This window comes from Myotis nattereri (genome assembly GCF_964212035.1).
Source record: "Myotis nattereri genome assembly, chromosome: Y".
NCBI lineage: Eukaryota > Metazoa > Chordata > Mammalia > Chiroptera > Vespertilionidae > Myotis > Myotis nattereri.
Window position 1 is genome coordinate 756,617 of NC_138094.1, and position 27,007 is coordinate 783,623.

At 53.8% G+C, this 27,007-nt stretch overlaps 1 protein-coding gene across 1 annotated transcript in view; it reads left to right on the top strand.

The window, feature by feature from the left end:
* Nucleotides 1–10,996: 10,996 nt before the first annotated feature.
* LOC308512475 (CD99 antigen-like) overlaps nucleotides 10,997–27,007 on the top strand; it is a 31,862-nt gene continuing 15,851 nt past the window's right edge. The window contains exons 1-3 of the mRNA XM_081082207.1: nucleotides 10,997–11,141; nucleotides 26,155–26,184; nucleotides 26,884–26,928. Of these exons, the coding sequence (XP_080938333.1) occupies nucleotides 11,075–11,141; nucleotides 26,155–26,184; nucleotides 26,884–26,928 (142 nt within the window). The 5' untranslated portion in view covers nucleotides 10,997–11,074. The remainder of the gene's footprint in view (nucleotides 11,142–26,154; nucleotides 26,185–26,883; nucleotides 26,929–27,007) is intronic.

Sequence of the window (27,007 nt, forward strand, 5' to 3'; positions counted from 1 at the left end):
TCACATCGATGTTTCTCTCCGTCTCTCCTTCCCCACCTTCCACGCTCTCTGAAAATCAGTGGAAAAGGACCCTTGGGTGAGGATTAAAAACAACAGTCTATATCCATACTAATAAAAGGGCCATATGCTAATTAGACCGGGTCGACCGGACATCTTCCGGTCGTCCGCCTTCCTTCCGGACAAAGCCACGGTGGCAGGGGCTGAGGCAGAGGTGGTTAGGGGCAATCAAGCCGGCAGGGGGGACAGTTAGGGGGCGATGAGGCTGGCAGGGGACCAGTGAGGGGGGTGGTTAGGGGCGATCAGGCGGGCAGGCAGGCAGTCGAGCGATTAGGAGCCAGTGGTCCCAGATGGCTAGAAGGATGGGGCCTAAACCAGCAGTCGGACATCCCCCGAGGGGTCCCGGATTGGAGAGGGTGCAAGCCGAGCTCAGGAACCACCCCCGACCCCCATGCATGAATTTTGTGCACCGGGCCTCTAGCCTATATATGAAAGGCTAATATGCAAAGGGTCCCCTCAGGAGTTCGACCGGGGGACCGGGAGTTCGATCGCTAGCTATGACGTGAGCTGACCACCAGGGGGCAGACGCTCAGGCAGGAGTGGAAACCACAGGCATGGGAACATGGAAGAGACGGATGAATCTCAGAGGGAAGTCAGAGCGGGGAGGCGAGAAGAGATCAACCAAAGATCTTATATGCATGCTAGAGGCCCGGTGCACGAATTCGTGCACCAGTGGGGTCCCTTGGCCTGGCCTGCAGGGGTCAGGCCGAAACCGGCTCTCCGACATCCCCCGTGGGGTCCCGGATGGTGAGGGGGCGCAGGCCAGGCCGAGGGACCCCACGGGTGCACGATCGGGGCCGGGGAGGGACCGTGGGAGGGAACCAGGGCGTGTCCGGCCAGACTTGCTCAGTCCCGATCGGCCGGACCCCAGCAGCAAGCTCACCCTCCAGTCAGAGCGTCTGCCCTCTGGTGGTCAGTGCACGTCATAGCGACTGATTGACCAATCGACTGTCTGCCCCCTGGTGGTCAGTGCACGTCACAGCGACTAGTCGACCCGTCGACTGTCTGCCCCTGGTGGTCAGTGCACGTCACAGCGACTAGTCGACCCGTCGACTGTCTGCCCCTGGTGGTCAGTGCACGTCACAGCGACTAGTCGACCCGTCGACTGTCTGCCCCTGGTGGTCAGTGCACGTCACAGCGACTGGTTAACCAGTCGACTGTCTGCCCCCTGGTGGTCAGTGCACGTCATAGCGACTGGTTGACCCGTCGACTGTCTGCCCCCTGGTGGTCAGTGCACGTCACAGCGACTAGTCGACCCGTCGACTGTCTGCCCCTGGTGGTCAGTGCACGTCACAGCGACTGGTTAACCAGTCGACTGTCTGCCCCCTGGTGGTCAGTGCACGTCATAGCGACTGGTTGACCCGTCGACTGTCTGCCCCCTGGTGGTCAGTGCACGTCACAGCGACCGGTCGACCAGTTGACTGTCTGCCCCCTGGTGGTCAGTGCACGTCATAGCGACTGGTCGACTGTCTGCCCCTGGTGGTCAGTGCATGTCATAGCGACTGGTCGACCCGTCGACTGTCTGCCCCTGGTGGTCAGTGCACGTCATAGCGACTGGTCGACCCGTCGACTGTCTGCCCCCTGGTGGTCAGTGCACGTCATAGCGACTGGTTAACCCGTCGACTGTCTGCCCCTGGTGGTCAGTGCACGTCATAGCAAGCAGTTGAGCAGCCTTAGCATATCATTAGCATATGACTCTTTGATTGGTTGACCGGCCGACCGGCCGACCGGCCCCTTAGCATATTAGGCCTTTATCCCATAGGATTCCGTCCAAAAAAGGCTCATCTGCAGAGACAGGAAATGAGATGGGGGTGGTGATTCCCTTCGCGGGGCTCACGAGGGGGGGATCCCAATTATACTTGGAAGCCTCAAATCTTCCTCCAAAACCCTGGCCTCCCTCACGCCCCCTAGTGGGGACCGTGACCCCCCCCCCCACGTCCAACCCGGGCATGTATCCTGATTGGAAATCGAACCGTGACCTCCTGGTTCAAAGGTCAGCTCCCAACCACTGAGCCGCACTGGCTTTAAATATTTAATGTGCCAGGGCTTCCGGGAAGAAGAATTAAAAAGGAAACCTGATTCTTCATGAGGTTGTGTTTCTCATAAGTGTTTCCCCCGGAGGCAGCCAACGCTCCCCGTCTTTTTAAAATTATTATTTCTTATGAAAAAGATAAAGAGATGCCCGATGTCTCCTTAGCCCCAGAAAAACATGCTGTTTATTTCTGCTCCATGACAAACGCCGACCCGTTCCCGATGATTTCACGGTCTGGCCGGCGTGGCTCAGTGGTTGGCGTCGACCTAGGAACCGGGAGGTCCCGGGTTCGATTCCCGGTCAAGGGCTCATGCCCGGGTTGCGGGCTCCGTCCCCAGGAGGCAGCCGGTCCATGATTCTCTCTCCTCGTAGATCTCTCTCTCTCTCTCGCTCTCTGAAATCAGTAAAAATATATTAAATAAAAATATCCTCAGGTAAGGATTAAATAATAATAATAATAGCAATAAATTATCCTTCAGTCTTCCTTATATATAAAAATCTAAGCAACCGAATGACCGGTCGACCGGTCGACCGGTCGCTATGACGCGCACTGACCACCGGGGGGGGCAGATGCTCAACACGGGAGCTGCCCCCCTGGTGGTCAGTGTGGTCTCACAGCCAACCTCCTGCGGACCCTCCCGTGGTTCCTTCCTCTGGCGGCCGGCCAGCCCCCCTCCTCCCCCCCTCGCACCTGTGCACGAATTCGTGCACCGGGCCTCTAGTGAAAAAATAAACAGATAAATAAGTAAATAAGGAAGGAAGGAGAATTCTGCCTTTTTAAAAACAGAAAGGAAAGCAAAGATGGCTTTCTGGGGACAAAGGGGGCATTTTTTAGGATTGGGGAGTGACTGACTGGGGTTCATTCTACTCAGTTCACCCACCGCCCTTCTCCCCGCCCCCCTCACACAGGCACCCCTGTCTTGTCGACCCCAGGACCTTTGCACGTGCTATTTCCTGCCCCCAGAACGTTTTTCCACCCCCTTTTGGAGACATGAATGCCACTTCCTTCTATGGCAGTGGTTCCCAAGAAAGAGTGAACAGCCCTGGCTGGTGTGGCTCAGTGGATAGAGCGTCGGCCTGCGGACTGAAGGGTCCCGGGTTCGATTCCCGGTCAGGGCACATGCCCAGGTTGCGGGCTTGATCCCCAGTAGGGGCTGTGCAGGAGGCAGCCGGTCCATGATTCTCTCTCGTCATGGATGTTTCTCTCTCTCCCTCTCCCATTTCCTCTGAAATAAGTAAATAATAATGTTAAAAAAAGAGAATGCATTAACAGTGAATTTTTTTTTGCATTTGTGATGGCTCTAGGGGCCTCGTCTACGGCAGATGAACAGATATGGTGACGCATTTATGCATCGCATTTCCCCGTTCTGTGTTTTGAGTTTTTATGGGCGATTTTTTCTTATCCCTTCATATTATTATTATTAAAATATATTTTATTTTTTTAAATACATTTTATTGATTTTCTTACGGAGAGGAAGGGAGAGGGATAGAGAGCTAGAAACATCCATGAGAGAGAAACATCGATCAGCCGCCTCCTGCACGCCCCCCACCGGGGATGTGCCCGCAACCCAGGTCCATGCCCTTGACCGGGAATCGAACCCGGGACCCTTTGGTCCGCAGGCCGGCGCTCTATCCACTGAGCCACACCGGCCAGGGCATATTATTATTATTATTATTATTATTATTAACAATTTCGTAGTGATTTCTTCCTCATTACGCCCACCGTCCTTCCCATCTTTTATTTCTCTCTTTCCTGGATGCCATGCTCTTGGGAAGCTTCTGGAGACCGAGTTCCTGGCCATTTAATCTCCCTCCGCGTGAATAGGAGTTCGCTTTTTGAATAATAAGATTTACCCAGCGTGGCCAGCTCACGATGGCCACCCCATCGGTCCTTCATGGACACGTCCAAAAAACACTGAATATTGAAAACTCCTTAAGGCAGCCGGTGGTCGGCAAACTCATGAGTCAACGGAGCCAAATATCGACAGGACGACGATGGAAATCTCTTTGGGGAGCCGATTTTTTTTAAACTTAAACTATGTAGGCAGGTACATTGCTATTCACGTAATGAGGGGACGCCTCAGGCTTAGGAAGAGCCACACTCAAGGGGCCAAAGAGCCGCATGTGGCTCGCGAGCCGGGGTTTGCCGACCACGGACCTAAGCAAATACTCTCAAGGTTTATTATTATTATTATTAATTATTTGCATAACTAATTCGCTTTATTGTACTGACTGGGGTGGTCATCGTAATCTGGCCACTCAGTGTATATATGTATGAATATATGTATGTATATATGTGTATACATATGTATATGTGTATGTATGTGTATATATGTGTATATATGTATAGGGTGTCCCAAAATTCACGCAAGATTCCAATTTTGCGTGAGTATTGACAACAACAACAACAAAAAAAATAAAAGCCTGATTTGACTCGGTTTATTGAATCAGATTCTAATATCTGTTGCCCTTGGATGTCAATCCCTTCGATTCGATCAGCATCACCACGTACCAATGACGGCCCAGGAGCAGGGACCAGGAAGACCAATGGAGACCGCGGCTTTGCGTCTGTGCCAGCAAAGCCAGGGAGGCCATGGACCCGATGTGCTATTCCATCCATAAACCCTAGACTGTGTCCTTTATGAATCAATAAAAAGTTTACAATTTTTAGTTATAAACCTGTGATTTCTGTCAAAATGACTTCTTGCGTGAATTTTGGGACACCCTCTATTTGCAGACGGGCAAAGAGCGAGAATCTGAATGCCTTTCGAAAAAATGGAAATATTCTGGAGGCGGTTGGGCCCGGCCGGCTTCCCACACGGGAGACGGAGCCACACACACCAGGCCTTACACAAGGGTCCCTGTGTCCAGCCGCTCGCTGGACACGGAGGAAAGAATGCAATGGAGGGAGGAGCTGTGTGCGGGGTAGGAAGCCCCATAGAAGAACCCCAGGCCCTTTGGGGATATTTCTGGCTCACGGGAGGCCGGGATTACATGGCTTCCTTCTCAGGAGGCGTCTGGGTTTTGGGTGTGTCCTCGAGAATCCAAGCTTTTGGCCCTGACCAAACGGGAAATTGATTTTTTAAAAAAATACATAAACCAGAGGCCGGGTGCACGAATTCGTGCACCAGTGGGGTCCCTCAGCCTGGCCTGCGGGATTGGGCTGAAACCGGCTCTCCGACATCCCCTGAGGGGTCCCGGATTGCGAGAGGGCACAGGCCAAGCCGAGGGACCCCACGGGTGCACGATCAGGGCCGGGGAGGGACACGGGAGGTTGGCCAGACCGGCTGGGACCGAGGGAGGGCTCCAGGGTGTGTCCGGCCGTCTCACTCAGTCCCGATCGGCCGGACCCCAGCAGCCAGCCAACCTACCGGTGGGAGTGTCTGACCCCTGGCGGTCAGTACAGTTAGGGGGCGATCAGGCCAGCAGGGGAGCAGTTAGGGGCGATCAGGCAGGCAGGCGAATTTTTAGGAGCCAGCAGTCCTGGATTGTGAGACGGATCGGGCCTAAACAGGCAGTTGGACATCCCCCGAGGTGTCCCGGATTGGAGAGGGTGCAGGCTGGGCTGAGGGAACCCTCCCCCCACACACCGTGCACGTATTTCATGCACCGAGCCTCTAGGAAATAAAATAAAACTACAATCAGTTTCCAGCCATACGTGGATCTCGCGTTGGGGCCAAGCTGCCTGGGCTTGGCAGTAGCTGCTGTGAATTTGTGTGGCCACCCATGACCAGTGTGGCTCAGTGGATAGAGCATCGGCCTGCAGACCGAAGGGTCCCGGGTTCGATTCCGGTCAAGGGCCCATACCTTGGTTGCGGGCACATCCCCAGTGGGGGGTGTGCAGGAGGCAGCTGATCGATGTTTCTCTCTCATCGTGGATGTTTCTAACTCTCTCTCCCTCTCCCTTCCTCTCTTTAAAAAAACCAAGAAAATACATTTTTTTAAAAAGAAAATACGTAGAAAAGGGAATTGCTCTTTGAAGAGCCACTTTATCCCAGAACAAACAAGGAAGATGATGTTCTTAGAATCGTCTCTCAGGGGGACGGCTTTTCAGAAGATAAACATCTCTGAGAGGATCTCAGATTCTGCTTTAATAGGCGGCCGATTGCCACAGAGACACCCCTTGCAGCCTGGCCGGTGTGGCTCAGTGGATAGAGCGTCGGCCTGCAGACTGAAGGGTCCTGGGTTCGATTCCCGGTCGGGTTGCGGGCTCCATCCCCAGCAGGGGGCGTGCAGGAGGCAGCCGGTCCACGATTCTGTCTCATCATCGATGTTTCCATCTCTCTCTCCCTCTCCCTTCCTCTCTGAAATCCATACAAATAAATTAAAAAATAAATAGATCTATGATCTGACTCTTAAAATAAATCCCCTCCCTGACCTCACACCTTCATTTCCATCGTTTCAAAAAAAACAACAAACAAAATCGCAACTGCCCAGCAGGGGGCGTGCGGGAGGCGGCCGGTCTAGGATTCTCTCTCCTCCTGGATGTTTCTCTCTCTCTCTCTCTCCCTCTCCCTTCCTCCCTGAAATCAACAAAAATATGTTTATTATTATTTTTTTTTTACACGGCAGCTGAGCAGATCCTCTGAGTCTCCATCGCGTAATTTTTTTTTTTTTTATTTTTTGTGGCAAAAAAAACAGCCACTTTTAGGGGAACCGCAGGTCTCCGTGGAGACGGTGGTAAAACAACAGACTCTGAGGATGAGTCATAGCCCATCAGATAAGGGAGGGGGTAAGGGGGAGGGTGGACAGCGTCCTGGGTTGTTCTCACTCTCTCTCTCTGTCTCTCTCTCTCTCTCTCAGTCGCCCCTAATAGCCTCTGCCTCAGCCCCACCACCATGGCTTTGGTCGGAAGGACGTCCGGAAGGACGTTCGGAAGGACGTCCGGAAGGATGTTCGGAAGGACGTCCGGAAGGACGTTCGGAAGGACGTCCTCGCTGCTCCCCCGTGGGTGGTAAAACTCACCGGAAATGTCCCCAAGATGGAAGATCAAGCACGTTTCCTCTTCCTTCTGCGTAGATCGGTGGTTCCCCAACTTTCCTTGGCCGGGGCACCCCCTAAGCATCTGTACAACCCTGATGCCCCCGTCCCCGCCCCCATCGAGACACAGAATTCTTCTTCTTCAGAAAGCGAACTCCTATTCTATCGGAAGGGCCCTACGAGGCCACTCCCTTGGTCCGCCGTCGCTGCCAGAGAAGATGGCGGCGTCCACGAACGAGAAAATATAAGAGAACGGAAGGGGCCGCGGGCAAACCGATGAAGAATTCACTAAGAAATTGTTTAAAACAGCCCTGGCCGGTGTGGCTCAGTGGGTAGAGCCTCGGCCGGCGGACTGAAGGGTCCCAGGTTCGATTCCCGGTCAAGGGCGTGGACCTGGGTTGCGGGCACATCCCCAGTGGGGGGCGTGCAGGAGGCGGCTGATTGATGTTTCTCTCTCATCGATGTTTCTGACTCTCTCTCCCTCTCCCTTCCTCTCTTTAAAAAACCAATAAAATACATTAAAAAATAAATTTAAAAAAAGACAGAAAAAGAAATTGTTTAAAATAATCATAATAATAACGACAGGAAGTGAAAGGGATGAAAACGGCAAGTAGAGTTTCAAGACACAGAATAGAGAAATGAAAGGCATGAATCCGTCACAATGTATATATATATATACATACTAGAGGCCCGGTGCATGAAATTTGTGCACAGGGGGTGGGGGACGGGGAAGGGGGGGGTGTCCCTCAGCCCAGCCTGCACCCTCTCCAATCCGGGACCCCCTCGGGGGATGTCCGACTGCCGGCTGAGGCCCGATCCCTCTCGCCATCCAGGACTGCTGGCTCCTAACCGCTCACCTGCCTGCCTGATCGCCCCTAACCATTCTGCCTGCTGGCCTGCTCGCCCCCAACTTCCCACCCCTCCTGGCCTGCTCGCCCCCAACTTCCCACCCCTCCTGGCCTGATCGCCCCTAACAGCCTCTGCCTCGGCCCTGCCACCATGGCTTAGTCCGGAAGGACGTCCGGAAGGTCTCCCGGTCTAATTAGCATATTACCCTTTTCTTAGGATAGATAGAGGCCTGGTGCACGGGTGGGGGCCCGCAGGTGTGGCTTGAAGGGGGTTCCGGATCAGGGTGGGGGCCCCCTTGGGGAATGTGGCCAGCCTGGGCAGGGGGCTGGGGCAATTTGCAGGCTGGCCACACCCCCATTGGGGTGGGGTTCCCGCCAGGGGGTGTGGCCAGCCTGGGCGAGGGCCTGGGGTCCCTATGGGAGTGGTTTGCAGGCTGGCCACGCCCCCAGCTTTGTCCGGAAGGATGTTTGGAAGGTCTCCCAGTCTAATAAGCATATGACTCTTTTATGCGTCTAGATCAGGGGTGGGCAACCCCTGGCACGCGTGCCAAACACGGAACGCCGGTGTGGATCAGTGGTTAGAGCATCCCCCTCATAAACCAAAGGGCCAAGGGTTCGATTCCCGGTCAAGGGCACAGGCCCGGGTTGCGGGCTCGGTGCCCAGGAGGGGGCGGGCAGGAGGCAGCCGGTCCATGATTCTCTCTCATCCACGATATTTCTCTCTCTCTCCCTTCCTCTCTGAAATCAAGAAAAATAAATTCAAAATCAATAAAAGTAACACTTTCAAAGGCAGGGTTGCTTCTTGTTTTCCTCCCTGCAGCTATGTATTTTCTAAAATATATTTTATTGATTTTTTAAAATATTTTATTGATTTTTTTACAGCGAGGAAGGGAGAGGGATAGAGAGTTAGAAACATCGATCAGCTGCCTCCTGCACGCCCCCCACTGGGGATGTGCCCGCAACCCAGGTCCATGCCCTTGGCCGGAATCGAACCCGGGACCCTTCAGTCTGCAGGCCGACACTCTACCCACTGAGCCACACCGGCCAGGCCTGAAACACTCTTTTTGGATTCTGTCCTCTGTCCCCTGTCTGGCTCCTGTGCCTGTCAGACACCCCAGGTGGGCGTGGCCTGCGTGTCCCACCCCCTCTGGCCAGCCTCCCCCAATCCCTTCCGCCCTCCACCTTGAGTGACAGCTGCTGGCTCAGCAGGGCTGGGACTGGGGGGCGGGGGAGGGGGTGGACGGGGGTTGGGGTGTGTCTGTCCGGGGCTGAGTCACCCCGGGAGGAGCAGCCAAGTGCAAATCACTCGCAGATCCTGGGCTCGGACTGGGGTGGGTGCGATGCCAGAAGGTGACTCAGGCCGATTTCACGGCCTGAGATGCTGGCTGGGCGCCCACTGCGGACACTCGAGCAGAAATTTGAAGCTGAACATCTTCCTTAAAAAATAAAAATAAAAATAAAATAAAAAAGAGTCCTGGCCAGTGTGGCTCAGTGGATAGCGCGTCGGCCTGAGGACTGAAGCGTCCCGGGTTCGATTCCGGTCAAGGGCATGGACCTGGGTTGTGGGCACATCGCCAGTGGGGGGCGTGCAGGAGGCAGCTGATCATGCTTCTCTCTCATCGATGTTTCTAACTTTCTATCCCCTCTCCCTTCTTCTCTGTAAAAAAATCAATAAAATATATTTTTAAAAAATGGTTAAAAGTCGCAGTGGAATCGAATGAACAAGATTAACAGATGGATGGTGCGGACCCAGAGCCACGGGAGCCGGGAACAGAGTGTGGAATCTGGGAGGGAGGGGGGGGGTGGGTGTGTACTTTAGTTAGGGGGCAATCAGGCCGGCAGGGGAGGGCAGTTAGGGGCCATCAGGCCGGCAGGGAGGGCAGTTAGGGGCGATCAGACCGGCAGGGGGGGGGCAGTTAGGGGCGATCAGGCCGGCAGGGGAGGGCAGTTGGGGGCGATCAGGCCGACAGGGGGGGCAGTTAGGGGCGATCAGGCCAGCAGGGGAGGGCAGTGAGGAGTGATCAGGCCAGCAGGGGAGAGCAGTTAGGGGCGATCAGGCCGGCAGGGGAGGGCAGTGAGGAGTGATCAGGCCAGCAGGGGAGAGCAGTTAGGGGCGATCAGGCCGGCAGGGGAGAGCAGTTAGGGGCGATCAGACCGGCAGGGGGGGGCAGTTAGGGGCGATCAGACCGGCAGGGGAGGGCAGTTAGGGGCGACCAGGCCGGCAGGGGAGGGCAGTTAGGGGCGATCAGGCCAGCAGGGGAGGGCAGTTAGGGGCGACCAGGCCGGCAGGGGAGGGCAGTTAGGGGCGATCAGGCCGGCAGGGGAGAGCAGTTGGGGGCGACCAGGCCGGCAGGGGAGGGCAGTTGGGGACGATCAGGCCGGCAGGGGAGGGCAGTTAGGGGCGACCAGGCCGGCAGGGGAGGGCAGTTAGGGGCGACCAGGCCGGCAGGGGAGGGCAGTTGGGGGCGATCAGGCCGACAGGGGAGGGCACTTAGGGGTGATCAGGCCGGCAGGGGAGGGCACTTAGGGGCGATCAGGCCGGCAGGGGAGGGCACTTAGGGGTGACCAGGCCGGCCGGGGAGGGCAGTTAGGGGGCGACCGCTCTACCTCCCCCCAAAAGATAGAGCCTTTCATTCGCTCCCCCTGGGCCTGCGGGGCTGGGAGGGCGTCCCATTGGAGCCTGGAGGGGGCTATGGAGAGAAGAGGGGGGTCCCCTCCTGCCCCCCTCCCCAGTTTGATGAGCAGGGAGCAGGTGGAGGGCGCAGGGTGTGCCTTAAGGGGGGACGGGGTTTGGAGGAGAAATTATGGGGATAGGGTTCCTCCCGGACACTTTTGGGGGAACCCGGGGATCCCCATTCGCAGCAGATAGAGGTCCCCCAACTTTTTCTCGGCTCAGCCATCCAGGGGGAGACCCGGTCAGCCCCCCCTAACCACCCCCAGCTCCGTGCGCGCACCCAGCGGCGGGACCCGGGCGCAGACGGGACAGGGCGCCAGGGCCGCGCCCCTTCGCCTCCACCCGCCGCCGGCTCCGCCCTGGGCCGGGGCGGGGCGGGGTGGGGTGTGTGTCGGGGGTGGGGGGTGGGGTCTGTCCCCCGGCACCGCCGCCCCGCGCGTCTGGAGACCCAGGATCCTGCCTTGTGCGCGCACCGGCCTCACCATGGCGCACTGGGCGGTCCTCGCGCTGCTGCTGATCGGCCTCCTGGACGCTCGGGTGTCCGGCCAAGGTGAGCGCGCGGCTGGACCGTTGGGGGGACCCAGTGGGGGGGACCAGGTCCCCGGGGAAGGCGGAGGGCGCACGGGGTGGGAGGGGGCGCTGAGGGGGCGCACGGGGTGGGAGGGGGTCTTGGGGAGGGGCGCACGGGGTGGGAGGGCGCCCTGAGGACGCGCCCGGGCGCGAAGGGGTCCTCGGAACGGAAGGAGGGGGCGCACGGGGTGGGATGAGACCCTCATGGGGCGCGCAGGGGGGCCCCCCGCGCTCTCTCCGCCGCCGCCGGGCGCGACTCGGGGTGCCCACGGGTGGCCGACGCCCCGAGGAGGCAGCCGAGTGAGTTTCCTGCAACTTTTTTTTTCCCTGGGCCGAGCGAATCCTCACCTTTTTCTTTTTTTTCTCCAAGTCCCCAGCTCTGAATAGTCAGTCGCCAGGGCCTGGGGGAGCGGTGCGATTCGGTTTCCGAACTCCGGGGGGTTCGGGGGGACCCGCTTTGGGGCGCCCCCCTCCCACCCCGCGCGGGCCGGGCTCTCCCCCGAAGCGCGCGCCTTTGTTCTGGGGCGCGCGCGCAGCCACGCCCGGCCTCTCCGGCCTAAATTTGGACGCGGCTCGGGAGCCTGACAGCCGGGCTGGGCGGAAGGGGGGGAAGGTTCGACAACAGTCCGCCCCGGACACGGGCAGAAACACGTGGAGAAACACGGTCTCAGACTCGCCGAGTGTCTCGGGGACGCCGGGATCCGAGCGCCGGCGGGGGTGGCGGGTGGAGGGGGGAACACGGGGCGGGGGGGCGCACGGGTCTGGAGACAGAGAAGCAACGGATACAATGATGCCAACGGGGGGGGGTGGGGTCCTCGGTGGATACAATGTTGCTAATTGGACCCTCACTGGATACAATGTTGCAAAGAGAGGATTCCGGAAACGGAGTTTCCTGGGGAAAAGACAGGAAAGGGTCCTCACTGGGTACAATGTTGCCAACGGGTCCTCAAACGGATACAATGTTGCAAAGAGAGGATTCCGGAAACGGGGTTTCCTGGGGAAAAGACAGGACAGGGTCTGCATTGGATACAATGTTGCCAACGGGGGGGGGTCCTCGGTGGATACAATGTTGCTAATTGGACCCGCAATGGATACAATGTTGCAAAGAGAGGATTCCGGAAACGGAGTTTCCTGGGGAAAATACAGGACAGGGTCTGCATTGGATACAATGTTGCCAACGGGGGCCTCGGTGGATACAATGTTGCTAATTGGACCCTCAGTGGATACAATGTTGCAAAACAGGATTCCGGAAATGGGGTTTCCCGGGGGGAAAGACAGGACAGGGTCCCGTTGGATACAATGTTGCCAACAGGGTCCTTCGGCGGATACAATGTTGCGAAGGAAAGAGAATTCAGGAAACGCAAAGTTTTCCGAGGAGGGAAACCCGGCGCTTCCCCCGCCCCCCTTCCCCGCCCTCCTCCCCGCCCCCCGCTGCCGTCCCGGCCGATTCTAAGTTTGCGATTTTCTTTCTCCTTTTTTTTTTTTATGATCTCTCTCTCTCTTTTTTTTTTTTTTTTTTTACCATTTTTTCTTTTTTTTTATTGCTTAGAGTATTACAAAGGGTATTACATATGTGTCCTTTTTTTCCCCCCACCCTTGACAAATCCCCTGCTTTCTCCTTTTTAAAATGGAAGTTGGATCGCTCTTGTCGGCCCCTCCTTCCCTCCTTCCCTTCCCCCCTCCCTTCTTTTTAAAGGGAGAGTGGAGCCCTGGCCGGTGTGGCTCAGTGGGTACAGCGTCGCCCCGCGGACGGAAGGGTCCCGGGTTCGATTCCCGGTGGAGGGCATGGACCTTGGCTGCGGGCACATCCCCAGTGGGGGGCGTGCAGGAGGCAGCTGATGGTTGTGTCTCTCTCATGGATGTTTCTGACTCTCTATCTCTCTCCCTTCCTCTCTGTAAAAAATCAACAAAATATATTTTTTAAAAAATAATAAGGAAAGTTGGGGTATTGTCTGTCCCTCCTTTCCTTCCTTCCTTCCTCCCTCCCCCTCTCTCTCTGCTTTTTAAAGGAACTTTGAGGTGGTGGCCCGCGAGCCAGCGGGTGTGGCGTTTGATAACTCTCTCCAGGAGTTTAACGGCTGCCTGATGGTTTATTATGTAGCAAACAGCCATTCGTTTATGGGGCCAGGGGGGCGGGAGTGGAGTTTCACGGGCCGGTTGGATGGGTGGATGGTCGGATGGTCTGATGGTCGGAGGGGCGGATGGGCCGATGGGCCGATGGGCGGATGGGCGGATGGGCAGGTGGTCAGATGGACGGATGGACGGATGGACGGATAGGCGGATGGGCGGATGGGCCGATGGACGGATGGTCAGATGGACGGATGGGCAGATGGTCAGATGGGCGGATGGACGGATGGACGGATAGGCGGATGGTCGGATGGACGGATGGGTGGATGGGCAGATGGTCGAATGGACGGATGGTTAGATGGGCAGATGGTCGGATGGACGGATGGTCGGATGGACGGATGGTTAGATGGGCGGATGGGCGGTGGACATACTTCTGGGACCAGAAATGGCAGGAACGAGAGAGGAGGCATCTGGAAAAATGACCCCTGATTCATGGGGGACGTCTCTCTCTCTCTCTCTCTCTCTCTCTCTCTTGTTCCTACATGTCCTTCCTCATCCAATGGGGCTGCCCCACCACCGAAATCATTTCTCTTTTTTTTATTAAAGAAATATTTTTATTGATTTTAGACAGGAAGGAAGAGGGCGATGGAGAGAGAGAGAATCATGGACTGGCCTCCTCCTGCACGCCCCCTACTGGGGATGGAGCCCGCAACCCAGGCCTGTGCCCTTGACCGGGAATCGAACCCGGGACCTCCTGGTTTCTAGGTGGACGCTCGACCCCTGAGCCACACCGGCCGGGTTGTGGCAGAATTTATAAAACTCTCAGGGACCCTGGCCGGAGTGGCTCAGTGGACAGAGCATCGGCCTGCGGACTGATGGGTCCTGGGTTCGATTTCTGGTCAAAGGCACCTGCCCGGGGTTGTGGGTTCGATCCCCACTGAGGGGCCTGCAGGAGGCGGCCGACCCATGATTCTCTCTCGTCATGGATGTTTCTATCTCTCTCTCCCTCCCCCCCTTTCTCTCTCTGAAATCAATAAAAATATATATATATTTTTAAAAAATCCACCAAACTCTCCCGGGCTGTGGCCGGGTGTCTCCGGGGCCGTGGCCGGGTGTCTCCGGGGCCGCCTCCCCCAGGGACGGAGGCCCTGATCTCATTTTAGGAAAAGAATTGAGCCTGTGGCTTCCCTTGGGCCCATCGACCCTGGAGGGAGGGGTCCTGGCTGGGTTCCGTCCAGGATCCTCTGAGTCTGATTTTCCAGCCGATGTTTCCTTCAGGGGGAGACACAGGGACACCCCCGTGGAGATCCACCTCCTCCTCCTCCCTGACCCCCTTTTTCCAATCACGAGGGTCAGTTTTCGGGGAGACGGGCCCGCCTGCGGGGATGACTGGGTGGGACATGAGACGGTTGGAGGATGTGTCTTTGCACACTGGCCGGCCTTCCCTGGGGGTTCCTGGGCCTACGTCGCCTGGTGCAGAGGCCAGATAGATATTTAATATATTTAATGCATTTTTTATTGATTTTTACAGAGAGGAAGGGGAGAGGGAGAGAGAGAGAAAAAGAAATATCCAGGATGAGAGAGAATCATGGACCGGCCGCCTCCTGCACGTCCCCGACTGGGGGTCGAGCCTGCAACCCGGGCCTGTGCCCTTGACCAGGAATCGAACCCGGGACCCTTGTGTCTGAGGGCTGACGCTCTATCCACTGAGCCACACTGGCCAGGGCATTAAAAAAATTATATATTTTTCATTGATTTCAGAGAGGAAGGGAGAGAGAGAGAGGGAGAGGGAGAGAAATATCCAGGATGAGAGAGAATCATGCATCGGCTGCCTCCTGCACGCCCCCCCCACATTAGGGATGGAGCCCGCCACCCCGGCCTGTGCCCTGGACCGGGAATCGAACCCGGGACCCTTCAGTCCCTGGGCCGATATCCTCCACGCACTGAGCCACACCGGCCAGGGCGCATGCCTCTCTCCAGCTGGTCCGGCCCAGGAGTTCCCTTTCTTGAAATTCCTGTTTTCATTCTTTGCATTGCTGGGTCCTCCCTCCCCCTCCCCCCCTGGCCTCCCCTCCCTCCCAGGCCTCCCCCCCCCCTCCCCCCCAGTTTTGGGTGAGTAACAGATGGGTGTGTTTCGGCTTTGTCTCAGGATGACTCAGTCTGGCCACCATCCCTGCTGTGGCCTCACGAGTCATATTATAATTTTGCTTTTTTTTTTTTTTTTAAACCAAAATCTCCGAAACAGGAAACATGATATTTCCTTTGTACGCAGCGGGGGGGAGGTGGAGGCAAACCACAAAGCAGAGTTTTTGCCAAAAAAAAAAAAGCCCCTTGAAGGCCCAAGCACGGTGGGTGGGCTGCGTTTAAGGGGAGAATGGGGCCCCGGCCAGTGTGGCTCAGTGGGTAGAGCGTCGGCCTGCGCCGGACTGAAGGGTCCCGGGTTCGATTCCCGGTCAAGGGCATGTGCCCGGGTTGCGGGCTCGATCCCCAGCAGGGGGCGTGCAGGGGGCAGCCGGTCCATGATTCTCTCTCATCTTTAATGTCTCTCTCTCCCTCTCCCTTCCTCTCTCTGAAATCAATAACAAATACATATTTAAAAATCAATCAATGTGTCGAGCGGACTGCCTGCCTCGCCTCTGCTGGCTGCCCGTCTGCTCTCTGTATCGATGAGTCTGGTTTTTTTTAAATATATATATTTTTATTGATTTTTTAAAATATATTTTATTGATTTTTTTACAGAGAGGAAGGGAGAGAGAGATAGAGAGTCAGAAACATCATTGATGAGAGAGAAACATCGATCAGCTGCCTCCTGCACCCTCCCCACTGGGGATGTGCCCGCAACCCAGGTCCATGCCCTTGACCGGGAATCGAACCCGGGACCCTTCAGTCCGCAGGCCGACGCTCTATCCACTGAGCCACACCGGCCGGGGCTCCATGAGAGAGATCAGGGGATCCGTGTCTCTCTCCGGCCGGCCTATGTCACTCAGCATCCTGCCCTCCAGGTCCCTCCCCTGCCGTCTCAAAGGGTGAGAGGCCCCACCTTTTTCAGGGCTGCATAGTATTCCACGGAGTCCATGTTTTACCCACTCGTCGGCCGATGGGCACCTGGGCTGTTTCCAGATCTTAGCGGTGGCCAATGGCGCTGCGATAAACATAGGGGTGCCCATGCCCTTTCTGATGGGTGTTTCTGGTTTCTGGGGATCTATTCCCTAGAAGTGGGGTCCCTGGGTCCCATGGGAGTTCCATGTTTAATCATTTGGGGGACACTTCATCCTGTTCTCCACAGTGGCTGCCCCCGTCTGCCTTCCCACCAGCAGTGCAGGAGGGTTCCCTTCTCTCCGCATCCTCGCCAGCACTTGTCGTTTGTCGATTCTTTTTTTATTTTTTTGATAGGAGCCATTCTGACAGGGGAGAGCTGGTACCTGGTTGTCATTTTATTTCATTATTTTTTTAAATATATTTTATTGATTTATTATGTTTTTTAAAAAATCTATTTTATGGATTTTTTTTACAGAGAGGAAGGGAGAGGGATAGAGAGCCGGAAACATCAATAAGGAGAGAGAATCATCGATCAGCCGCCTCCTGCACGCCCCCCCTTCTGGGGATGTGCCCGCCACCCAGGTACCTGCCCTTGGCCGGAATCGAACCCAGGACCCTTCAGTCCCCGCAGGCTGGCACTCTACCCACTGAGCCACACCGGCTAGGGCCCTTTTTTTTTTTTGTATTTTTTAAAAATTTATTTTTATTGATTTCAGAGAGGAAGGGAGAGAGAGGGAGAAGGAGGAGGGGGTCGAACCCACAACCCGGGGCCTGTGCCCTTGACCGGGAATCGAACCCGGGACCCTTCGGCCCCCGCAGGCCGGCGCTCTACCCACTGGGCCACACCGGCCGGGGCCCGCAGTGGTCATCGTCATGTGGATGCTGGGAAAAGAGGAGTCATGCTCATGCCAGGCACCCCGAATTCCTGCTGCCTCTGTTTCCGGCAGCAACACCCGGGGGGGGGGGGCTCCCAGGGACTTGGACGCAGACCCGAAGCGATGTGCCTGGCCCTGGCCGGTGTGGCTCAGTGGGTAGCGCGCCGGCCTGCGGACCAGAGGGTCCCGGGTTCGATTCCCGCTCAAGGGCACGTGCCCGTGTGGTCCCTCTTTCTCTCGCTCTCTCTCTAAAAATCAGTGGTTTCCAGGGTGATTTTTTAAGGGGCGGGGCCATTCGAGAAGGAGTGACGGACAGCGAATTTTATTTTTATTTTATTTTATTTATTTTATTTTATTTATTTTATTTATTTTATTTTATTTATTTTATTTTATTTTATTTATTTTATTTTATTTATTTTATTTTATTTATTTTATTTTATTTTATTTATTTTATTTTATTTATTTTATTTTATTTTATTTTATTTTATTTATTTTATTTTATTTTATTTTATTTTATTTATTTTATTTTATTTATTTTATTTTATTTTTTATTTTATTTATTTTATTTATTTTATTTATTTTATTTTATTTATTTTATTTTATTTATTTTATTTTATTTATTTTATTTTATTTTATTTTATTTTTTGCATTTCTTAGGGTTCTAGGCGCCTCGTCTGCAGGAGATAAATATCGATGGCGACATATTGGTGCATTTCGAGGTCTCTGTTCTATGACTTGAAGCTCTGCTATTGGCTGTTTTTCTCGTATCACTTCATATTATTATTATTATTAATTATTATTATTATTATTATTATTATTATTATTATTATTGCTATTTAGAACCATTCCCGAGTGATTTCTTCCTCGGGACTTGCATAGGCTTTTATTTCTCTCTTTCCTGGATGCCATGATGGTGTGGCTCAGTGGGTAGAGCGCCGGCCGGCGGACTGCAGGGGTCCCGGGTTCGAGTCCCGGTCAAGGGCGTGGACCTCGGTCATGGGGTTGATGTCCAATAGGGGGCGCCCAGGAGGCAGCCGCTCGATGTTTCTCTCTCTCCTCCCTGTTTCTCACCCTCTGTCCCTCTCCCATTCCTCTCTGTGACATTATTATACATTAAAACGCCTTTTTCTTTTTCCTCTTGGAACATGAATGTTTATGGCAGGTCGCGTCATTATTCTTCTAGTGAAGGTCGTTTTTCTGGAGGAATGGGTGGGGATTTGCAGGTAGCAGGATTATAGTGTAAAATCGTTTCTCTTTTTTTATTAAAATACACGTTTACTGATTTTTAGAGAAGGGAGACGGAGAGCGAGAAACATCCATGATGAGAGAGAATCGTGGACCGGCTGCCTCCTGCACGCCCCCTACTGGGGATCGAGCCCCCCACCCGGGCCTGTGCCCTTGACCGGGATTCGAACCCGGGACCCTGCGGTCCGCAGGCCGACGCTCTATCCACTGAGCCACACCGGCCAGGGCTAAAATCGTTTTTCTTGAGACATTCATGTTTATTACATGTATTATTCTATTTAAGAAAAGAAATAAAAATAAAATATTAAGAATAAGATGAGTGCAGACATATCCTCAGGTGAGGATTAACCACCACCACCACCACAACAAAATAATAATAATAATAATAGGGCGTAGGCCTGACCGGTGTGGCTCAGTGGGTAGAGCGTCGGCCTGCGGGCTGAAGGGTCCCGGGTTCGATTCCTGGTCAAGGGCATGGACCTGGGTTGCGGGCACATCCCCAGTGGGGGGGCGTGCAGGAGGCAGCTGATCGATGTTTCTCTCTCATCGATGTTTCTGACTCTCTATCCCTCTCCCTTCCTCTCTGTAAAAAAATCAATAACATATTTTAAAAAATCAATATATTTAAAAATAAAAAAAAAGAAAGAAAGAAAAGAATGAAAATAAAATAGTAAAGAAAAAGATCAATGCAAAAATATCCTCAGGTCAGGATTAACCACAACAATAACAACAACAAAAAGTAATAATAATAGGGCGTTAAAAAAAAGGAAAAGGGAATTTGTGGCCTGACGTTATCTGTGGACACAGAACCCATAAATTCTATCGTCCCTGCAGCCAACGGACGGGCAGGCCTATAGATTTTTTTTTTTTTAAAAGTCCTGCAAGAAGGCACTAAATACCAGCCAACTTCTGCTTTTATCGGCCGCCTTCTTGTGCGGAAAGGGTGTGGGCTCCGTGCAGACTGTGAGTTCAAACGATTCTGTTTTTTGGGGTTTTCTTTTCCGGCGTGATCAGCAGAAAGTGGGCATCGCCTCATGGAAGGGTCCGGCCAGGAGAACTGTTGGGTGTTTGGCAGAAAAGGGAAGGTGTGGTTGGGGTTCAGGGGGCGGGGGAGGGGGGAAGTGTGGGGGGGTATGAGCAGCTGCGTCCCAGGGATGGGGGCTGCGTGGATGGTGAGGGTGGGGTGTCTACCGGCTGAGGGAGTGGCTTGAGGAGCAGGGCCTTGGCTGGAGTGAGGGAGGGTGCGAGGGGGAGGCGGTAGATGCTGGGTAGAGGGGTGGGTGGGTGGACATGAGTGATGATGGATGGGCAGACAGATGGACATGATAGATGATTGATGCATTGATGGATGGATGAATGGATGGATGGATGGATGGATGAATGGATGGATGGATGGATGGATGGATGGATGGATGGATGGACAGATGGACATGATAGATGATTGATGTATTGATGGATGGATGAATGGATGAATGAATGGATGGATGGATGGATGGATGGACGGATGGATGGATGGACAGACAGATGGACATGATAGATGATTGATGCATTGATGGATGGATGAATGGATGGATGGATGGATGGATGGATGGACAGATGGACATGATAGATGATTGATGTATTGATGGATGGATGAATGGATGAATGGATGGATGGATGGATGGATGGATGGATGGATGGAGAGATGGACGGACAGATGGACATGATAGATGATTGATGTATTGATGGATGGATGAATGGATGAATGGATGGATGGATGGACGGATGGATGGATGGATGGATGGATGGACAAATGGAGATGATAGATGATTGATGTATTGATGGATGGATGAATGGATAAATGAATGGATGGATGGATGGATGGATGGATGGTTGGCTAGATAGTTGACAGATGGACAAATGGACATGATAGATGATTATTGTATTGATGGATAGATGGATGGATGGATGGACAGGTGGACATGATAGATGATTGATGTATTGATGGATAAATGGACGGGTGGACACAACAGATGGCTGATGGTTGGATGATTGGATATGATAGATGAAGGATGGATGGACAGACAAATGATTGATGTATTGAAGGATGGACAAAATAGATGATTGATGGATGGATGGATAAATGGACATGTAGATGATAGTTTGAAAGATAGAGAATAGATGGATAGAAGAGAGAGAGGAGATATTTTTTTATCCATCCATCCATCCATCCATCCATCCATCCATCCATCCATTCATCCATCCACCTACACGTCCATCCATCCATCCATCCATCCATCCATTCATCCACTCACACATCCTCCATCCATCCATCTATTCATCCAACCATCCATCCATCCATCCATCCATCCATCCATCCACCCACCCACCCACCCACACATCCATCCATCCATCATCTATCATGTCCATCTGTCCATCCATCCATCCATCCATCCATCCATCCATCCATCCATCCATCCATGAGGAATGACGGAGGCTTCCCAGAGGAGGCGTCCTTCCCTGGGGCTTTGAGGCATCCATAGGAGTTCTCCTGGATGGGAAGAAGGGGGTTGATTTTGATGGCCAAGTAGAGCGTCCGAGCGAAGGCTCGAGCAGAGTGGAGGCACCCAAACCGTGTGACCCTCAGGGCCTCACGACTCATTCGCGAGATGCTGGGGATGATGGTCCATTTTCCAGGGACACCCCAGGAACTATGAGGAGAGACGGGTTCACCGCGGTTCCGGAACGTGTACTCTGCAGTAGAGGGACCAAGCAGGGGGTCCCGGGAGGTCCCTGCCTCCCCGTGAACCTCAAAGAATGTCCTCAAGGAGGGGTTCCCCACTAAAACCGGGTGAGGGTTCCCCATGTGATTGCTACAAATGCAACTTTCCTTCTCACTATCCAATATATTGTAAAATTAGCCCTAGCTGGTGTGGCTCAGTGGATAGAGCGTCAGCCTGAGGACTGAAGGGTCCCAGGTTCGATTCCCGGTCATGGGCACATGACCGGTTGCGGGCTCCATCCCCAGGAGGGGGCGTGCAGGAGGCAGCCGATGCAGGATTCTCTCTCACCATGGGTGTTTCTCTCTCTCTCTCCCTCTCCCTTCCGCTCTGATCAATAAAAATATATTAAAAATCAGTGGAATAAAGATTTATACTAATAAAAGGGTAATATGCTAATTAGACCAGATAGACTGGACATCTTCTGGACGTCCTTCTGGACAAAGCCATGGTGGTGGGGGCTTAGGGCAGAGGCGGTTAGGAGCGATCAGGCCAGCAGGGGAGGGCGGTTAGGGGCGATCAGGCCGGCAGGGGAGGGCGGTTAGGGGCGATCAGGCCGGCAGGGGAGGGCGGTTAGGGGCGATCAGGCTGGCAGGGGAGGGCGGTTAGGGGCGATCAGGCTGGCAGGGGAGGGCGGTTAGGGGTGATCAGGCCGGCAGGGGAGGGCGGTTAGGGGTGATCAGGCCGGCAGGGGAGGGCAGTTAGGGGCGATCAGGCCGGCAGGGGAGGGCAGTTAGGGGCGATCAGGCCAGCAGGGGAGGGCAGTTGGGGGCGATCAGGCCGGCAGGGGAGGGCGGTTGGGGGCGATCAGGCCGGCAGGGGAGGGCAGTTAGGGGCGATCAGGCCAGCAGGGGAGGGCAGTTGGGGGCGATCAGGCCGGCAGGGGAGGGCGGTTGGGGGCGATCAGGCCAGCAGGGGAGGGCAGTTGGGGGCGATCAGGCCGGCAGGGGAGGGCAGTTAGGGGCGATCAGGCCGGCAGGGGAGGGCGGTTAGGGGTGATCAGGCTGGCAGGGGAGGGCGGTTAGGGCCATTCAGGCCAGCAGGGGAGGGTGGTTAGGGGTGATTAGGCCAGCAGGGGAGGGTGGTTAGGGGCGATCAGGCCAGCAGGGGAGGGCGGTTAGGGGCGATCAGGCCAGCAGGGGAGGGCAGTTGGGGGCGATCAGGCCGGCAGGGGAGGGCGGTTGGGGGCGATCAGGCCAGCAGGGGAGGGCAGTTGGGGGCGATCAGGCCGGCAGGGGAGGGCAGTTAGGGGCGATCAGGCCGGCAGGGGAGGGCGGTTAGGGGTGATCAGGCTGGCAGGGGAGGGCGGTTAGGGCCATTCAGGCCAGCAGGGGAGGGTGGTTAGGGGTGATTAGGCCAGCAGGGGAGGGTGGTTAGGGGCGATCAGGCCGGCAGGGGAGGGCAGTTAGGGGCGATCAGGCTGGCAGGGGAGGGCGGTTAGGGCCATTCAGGCCAGCAGGGGAGGGTGGTTAGGGGTGATTAGGCCAGCAGGGGAGGGTGGTTAGGGGCGATCAGGCCAGCAGGGGAGGGCGGTTAGGGGTGATCAGGCCGGCAGGGGAGGGTGGTTAGGGGCGATCAGGCCGGCAGGGGAGAGCAGTTAGGGGCGATCAGGCCTGAGGAATCAGGCCTAAACCAGCAGTCAGACATCCCCCGAGGGGTCCTGGATTGGAGAGGGTGCAGACTAGGTTGAGGGAAACCCCCTCCCATGCATGAGTTTCATGCACCAGGCCTCTAATCTGAAAATAAAAATAAAAAATCAGCGGAAAAAATATCCTTGAGTGAGGATTTAAAAAAAGAAAAGAGTCGCCGAAACCGGTTTGGCTCAGTGGATAGAGCGTCGGCCTGTGGACTGAAGGGTCCCAGGTTCGATTCCGGTCAGGGGCATGTACCTGGGTTGCGGGCATATTCCCAGTGGGGGATGTGTAGGAGGCAGCTGATCGATGTTTCTAACTCTCTATCTCTCTCCCTTCCTCTCTGTAGAGAATCAATAAAATATATTAAAAAAAAAAAAAAAAAAAAAAAAAAAGAAAAGAGTCAGAAGGGAGAATGCTCAGAGCATGAGTCATGCCCGTCACCCGGTGGGTGGGGCCCTGGCCTCGCCCTAGGGTGACTCACGGCCTGTTTTCCTCACATCTGGAGTTTGGAGGGGCCTCCTGAAAATGGGGGAGCCATCTGGGCTCCGGCTCACAAGTTTAGGGGGACACTCAGGCGTGGCAGGTTCTGGAGCTGGAAGGTTTCACGTCTGTGTCCCTGGGGCACCCGTGGGCCCATCGCCCACGACCTCAGGGGGTCCCGGTGCCCAGCTTGGAGCTGCCAGACCAGTTCTCCCACGTCGGTGACAAGTAGCTCAGGGAAAGGTCACAATATATGGTTGTCTCGAGGATCCTTTCTCTCTCTCTCTCTCTCTCTCTCTCTCTCTCCATCCTTCCTTCCGTCTGTCCTTCCTTCCTTCTTTCTTTCATCCACTTTTTTTTACATTAAGGGATAGCTGCCCTAGCTGGTTGGGCTCAGTAGATAGAGCGTCAGCCTGCAGACTGAAGGGTCCCGGGTTCGATTCCCGGTCAAGGGCACAGGCCCGGGTTGCGGGCTCCATCCCCGATAGGGGCCGTGCAGGAGGCAGCCGGTCCGTGATTCTCTCTCATCGTGGATATTTTTCTCTCTCTCTCCCTTCCTCGCTGTTTTCAAAACAAGAATATAATCTATAATAATAAATGCGTATCATGCTAATTAGACCGGACGTCCTTCCGGACAACCTTCTGGACGAAGCCGGGGCTGCAAGGGTTGAGGAAAGCCACAACGGCTGGGAGGATAAGGCTCTTGCATGAATTTCCGTACATCGAGCCTCTGGTAAATAAATAAAGGGATCGTTACCTTTAAAAAATCTATCTATCTATCTATCTATCTATCTATCTATCATCTATCTATCTATATCTATATCTATCTATCTATATCTATATCTATATCATCTATATCTATATCTATATCGTCTATATCTATCTATATCTATATCTATATCTATATATCTATATCTATATCTATATCTATATCTATATCTATCTATATCATCTATATCTATATCATCTATATCTATATCTATCTATATCTATATCATCTATATCTATATCTATATCTATATCATCTATATCTATATCGTCTATATCTATCTATATCTATATCTATATCTATATTTATATCATCTATATCTATCTATCTATGTATCTATCTATCTATATCATCTATATCATCTATATCTATCTATCTATCTATATCTATATCTATATCTATATCATCTATATCTATATCTATATTTATATCTATCTATATCTATATCATCTATATCTATATCTATATCTATATCATCTATATCTATATCTATATCTATATCTATATCTATATCTATATCTATATCTATATCTATATCATCTATATCTATATCATCTATATCTATATCATCTATATCTATATCTATATCTATATCTATATCTATATCTATATCTATCTATATCTATATATCTCCATCTATCATCTATATCTATATATCCTAGGGGCCTGGTGCACAAACTCATGCACTGTTGCGGTCCGGCCATCTCGCCCTGATGGGGGACGATAGGGGTCGGGGCCGGCTGGTGGGAGGGGCCGCGGGAGGGTGAGGGGTGGGCCGATCGGGCCTGGACCGGTCAGCTGGCCACCGCAGTGCGTGTCATAGCAGCCGGTCATTCTGCCACTGGGTCGCTGGGCTTTTATCTATACCGACTAGAGGCCGGGTCCAGGGACTCATGCACCAGTGGGGTCCCTCGTCCTGGCCAGCGCCCTCTCGCACTCCGGGACCCCTCGGGGGATGTCGGAGACGATTTCGGCCCCATCCCCGTAGCCCAGGCCGAGGGTTTGGGGTGCGGGTGAAATGGATTCGGGTCTGACAGCCCCCCCCAGCGGCAACCTAAGCCGCAGCTGGTTTCACCAGGAATCACACTCCCTCCTTTACTGGTCAGAGCGTCTGCCCTCTGGTGGTCATTGCATGTCATACCTACTGGGTGAACGGTTTGATGGTCGGATGGTCGGATGGTCAGACTGTCGCTTAGGTTTTTATATATATACTAGAGGCCCCGGTGCACGAATTTGTGCACCAGTGGGGTTCCACGATAGGGGCCGGGGAGGGACGCGGGGGTTGGCCAGCCAGGGAGGGACCTGGGAGGGCTCCAGGGCGTGTCCGGCCCGTCACTCAGTCCAGATCGGCCGGCCCCCAGCAGCAAGATAACCAATCGGTTGGAGTGTCTGCCCCCTGGTGGTCAGTGCACGTCATAGCGACTGGTCGACTGTCTGCCCCCTGGTGGTCAGTGCATGTCATAGCGACTGGCCGACCAGTTGACTGCCTGCCCCCTGGTGGTCAGTGCACGTCATAGCGAGCAGTTGAGCGGCCTTAGCATGTCATTAGCATATTACGCTCTGATTGGTTGAACTGGACACTCAGCATTTTAGGCTTTTATTCTATAGGATATTTAGAATATATTTTTATTGATGTCAGAGAGGAAGGGAGAGGGAGAGAGACAGAGAAACATCCATCATGGACCGGCCGCCTCCTGCACGCCCCCTACTGGGGATAGAGCCCGCAACCCGGGCCTGTGCCCTTGACCGGGAATCGAACCCGGGACCTCCTGGTTCCTACGTCGAGGCTCAACCACTGAGCCACACCAGCTGGGGTGTTCCTCACCTACTTCCACAGACCAGCCTTTTTAGGGCGACGTATGCCCCACTATTTTTACTTCTGCAAAATCCATCAATTGTTCGATATAAACACGGACATTCCTTTTAGGGGTTCAAGCGACTATTGAGAAGGAGACGAGACATCACAACACCTTCCTGTGTTTCCCAAAACTTCAAAATAACCCACACACACACCTCACACAATCTAGTTTCCCTTTAAAAATAATTTTTTTTAAAAATTCTTTTCCTCCTTCCCAAGCCTGGGTTGCTTTTTCCCTGATTTCTTACACGACTCTCTTTCTTTCAGGTGATTTCGACTTAGCGGATGCCTTTGATGGTGAGTCACATGGACAGCATTGCATTTTTATTTTATTTTCTTTAACCGTTGGTGCTAGTAGACTTTTTACGACGTGGAGGTGGAAGAATCCATTGGTATTTTTTTTTTAAATCTAATTTTATTGGTTTCCGAGAGGAAGGGAGAGGGAGAGAGAGAAACATCCGTGATGAGAGAGAATCATGGATCGGCCGCCTCTTGTGTGCCCCCGACTGGTTGGGGATGGAGCCCGCAACCCGGGCCTGTGCCCTTGGCTGGGAATCGAACCCGGGACCTTTCAGTCTGCAGGCCGACGCTCTATCCACTGAGCCACACCAGCTAGGCCTCATATTTATTAAAAAAATATTTTTATTGATTTTTGGACAGGGAGAGAGAGAGAGAGAGAGAGAGAGAGAGAGAGAGAGAGAGACGCTGATGATGAGAGAGAATCATGCATCGGCCGCCTCCTGCAGGCCCCCTCCTGGGAATCGAGCCCGCAACCCCGGTCAGGTGCCCTGGACCGGGACTCGAACCCATAACCCTTTGGTGGCCGGGACAACATTGCAACTAGCTGAGCTACCCAGCCAGGGCAGCACCTGTTGACATGAGCACATAGAATGTTTTGGCTATATATTTTTATTTTATTTTATTTTCTATTTTTAAATGGAGCCTGGTTGAGAGGTGACCCTGTCTCACTGACCGTGGAATGTCTTTTCTCTGCAGACGGCCCCAAGAAGCCCACGGCTGCGCCAAAGAAACCCAGCTCCGGTGAGAAGCCGATGTTCTTGGGGCGCCAGAGAGGGAGGGGAAAACCATTGTGGGTCCCTGTCCTCGGCCCCAGAGCTGG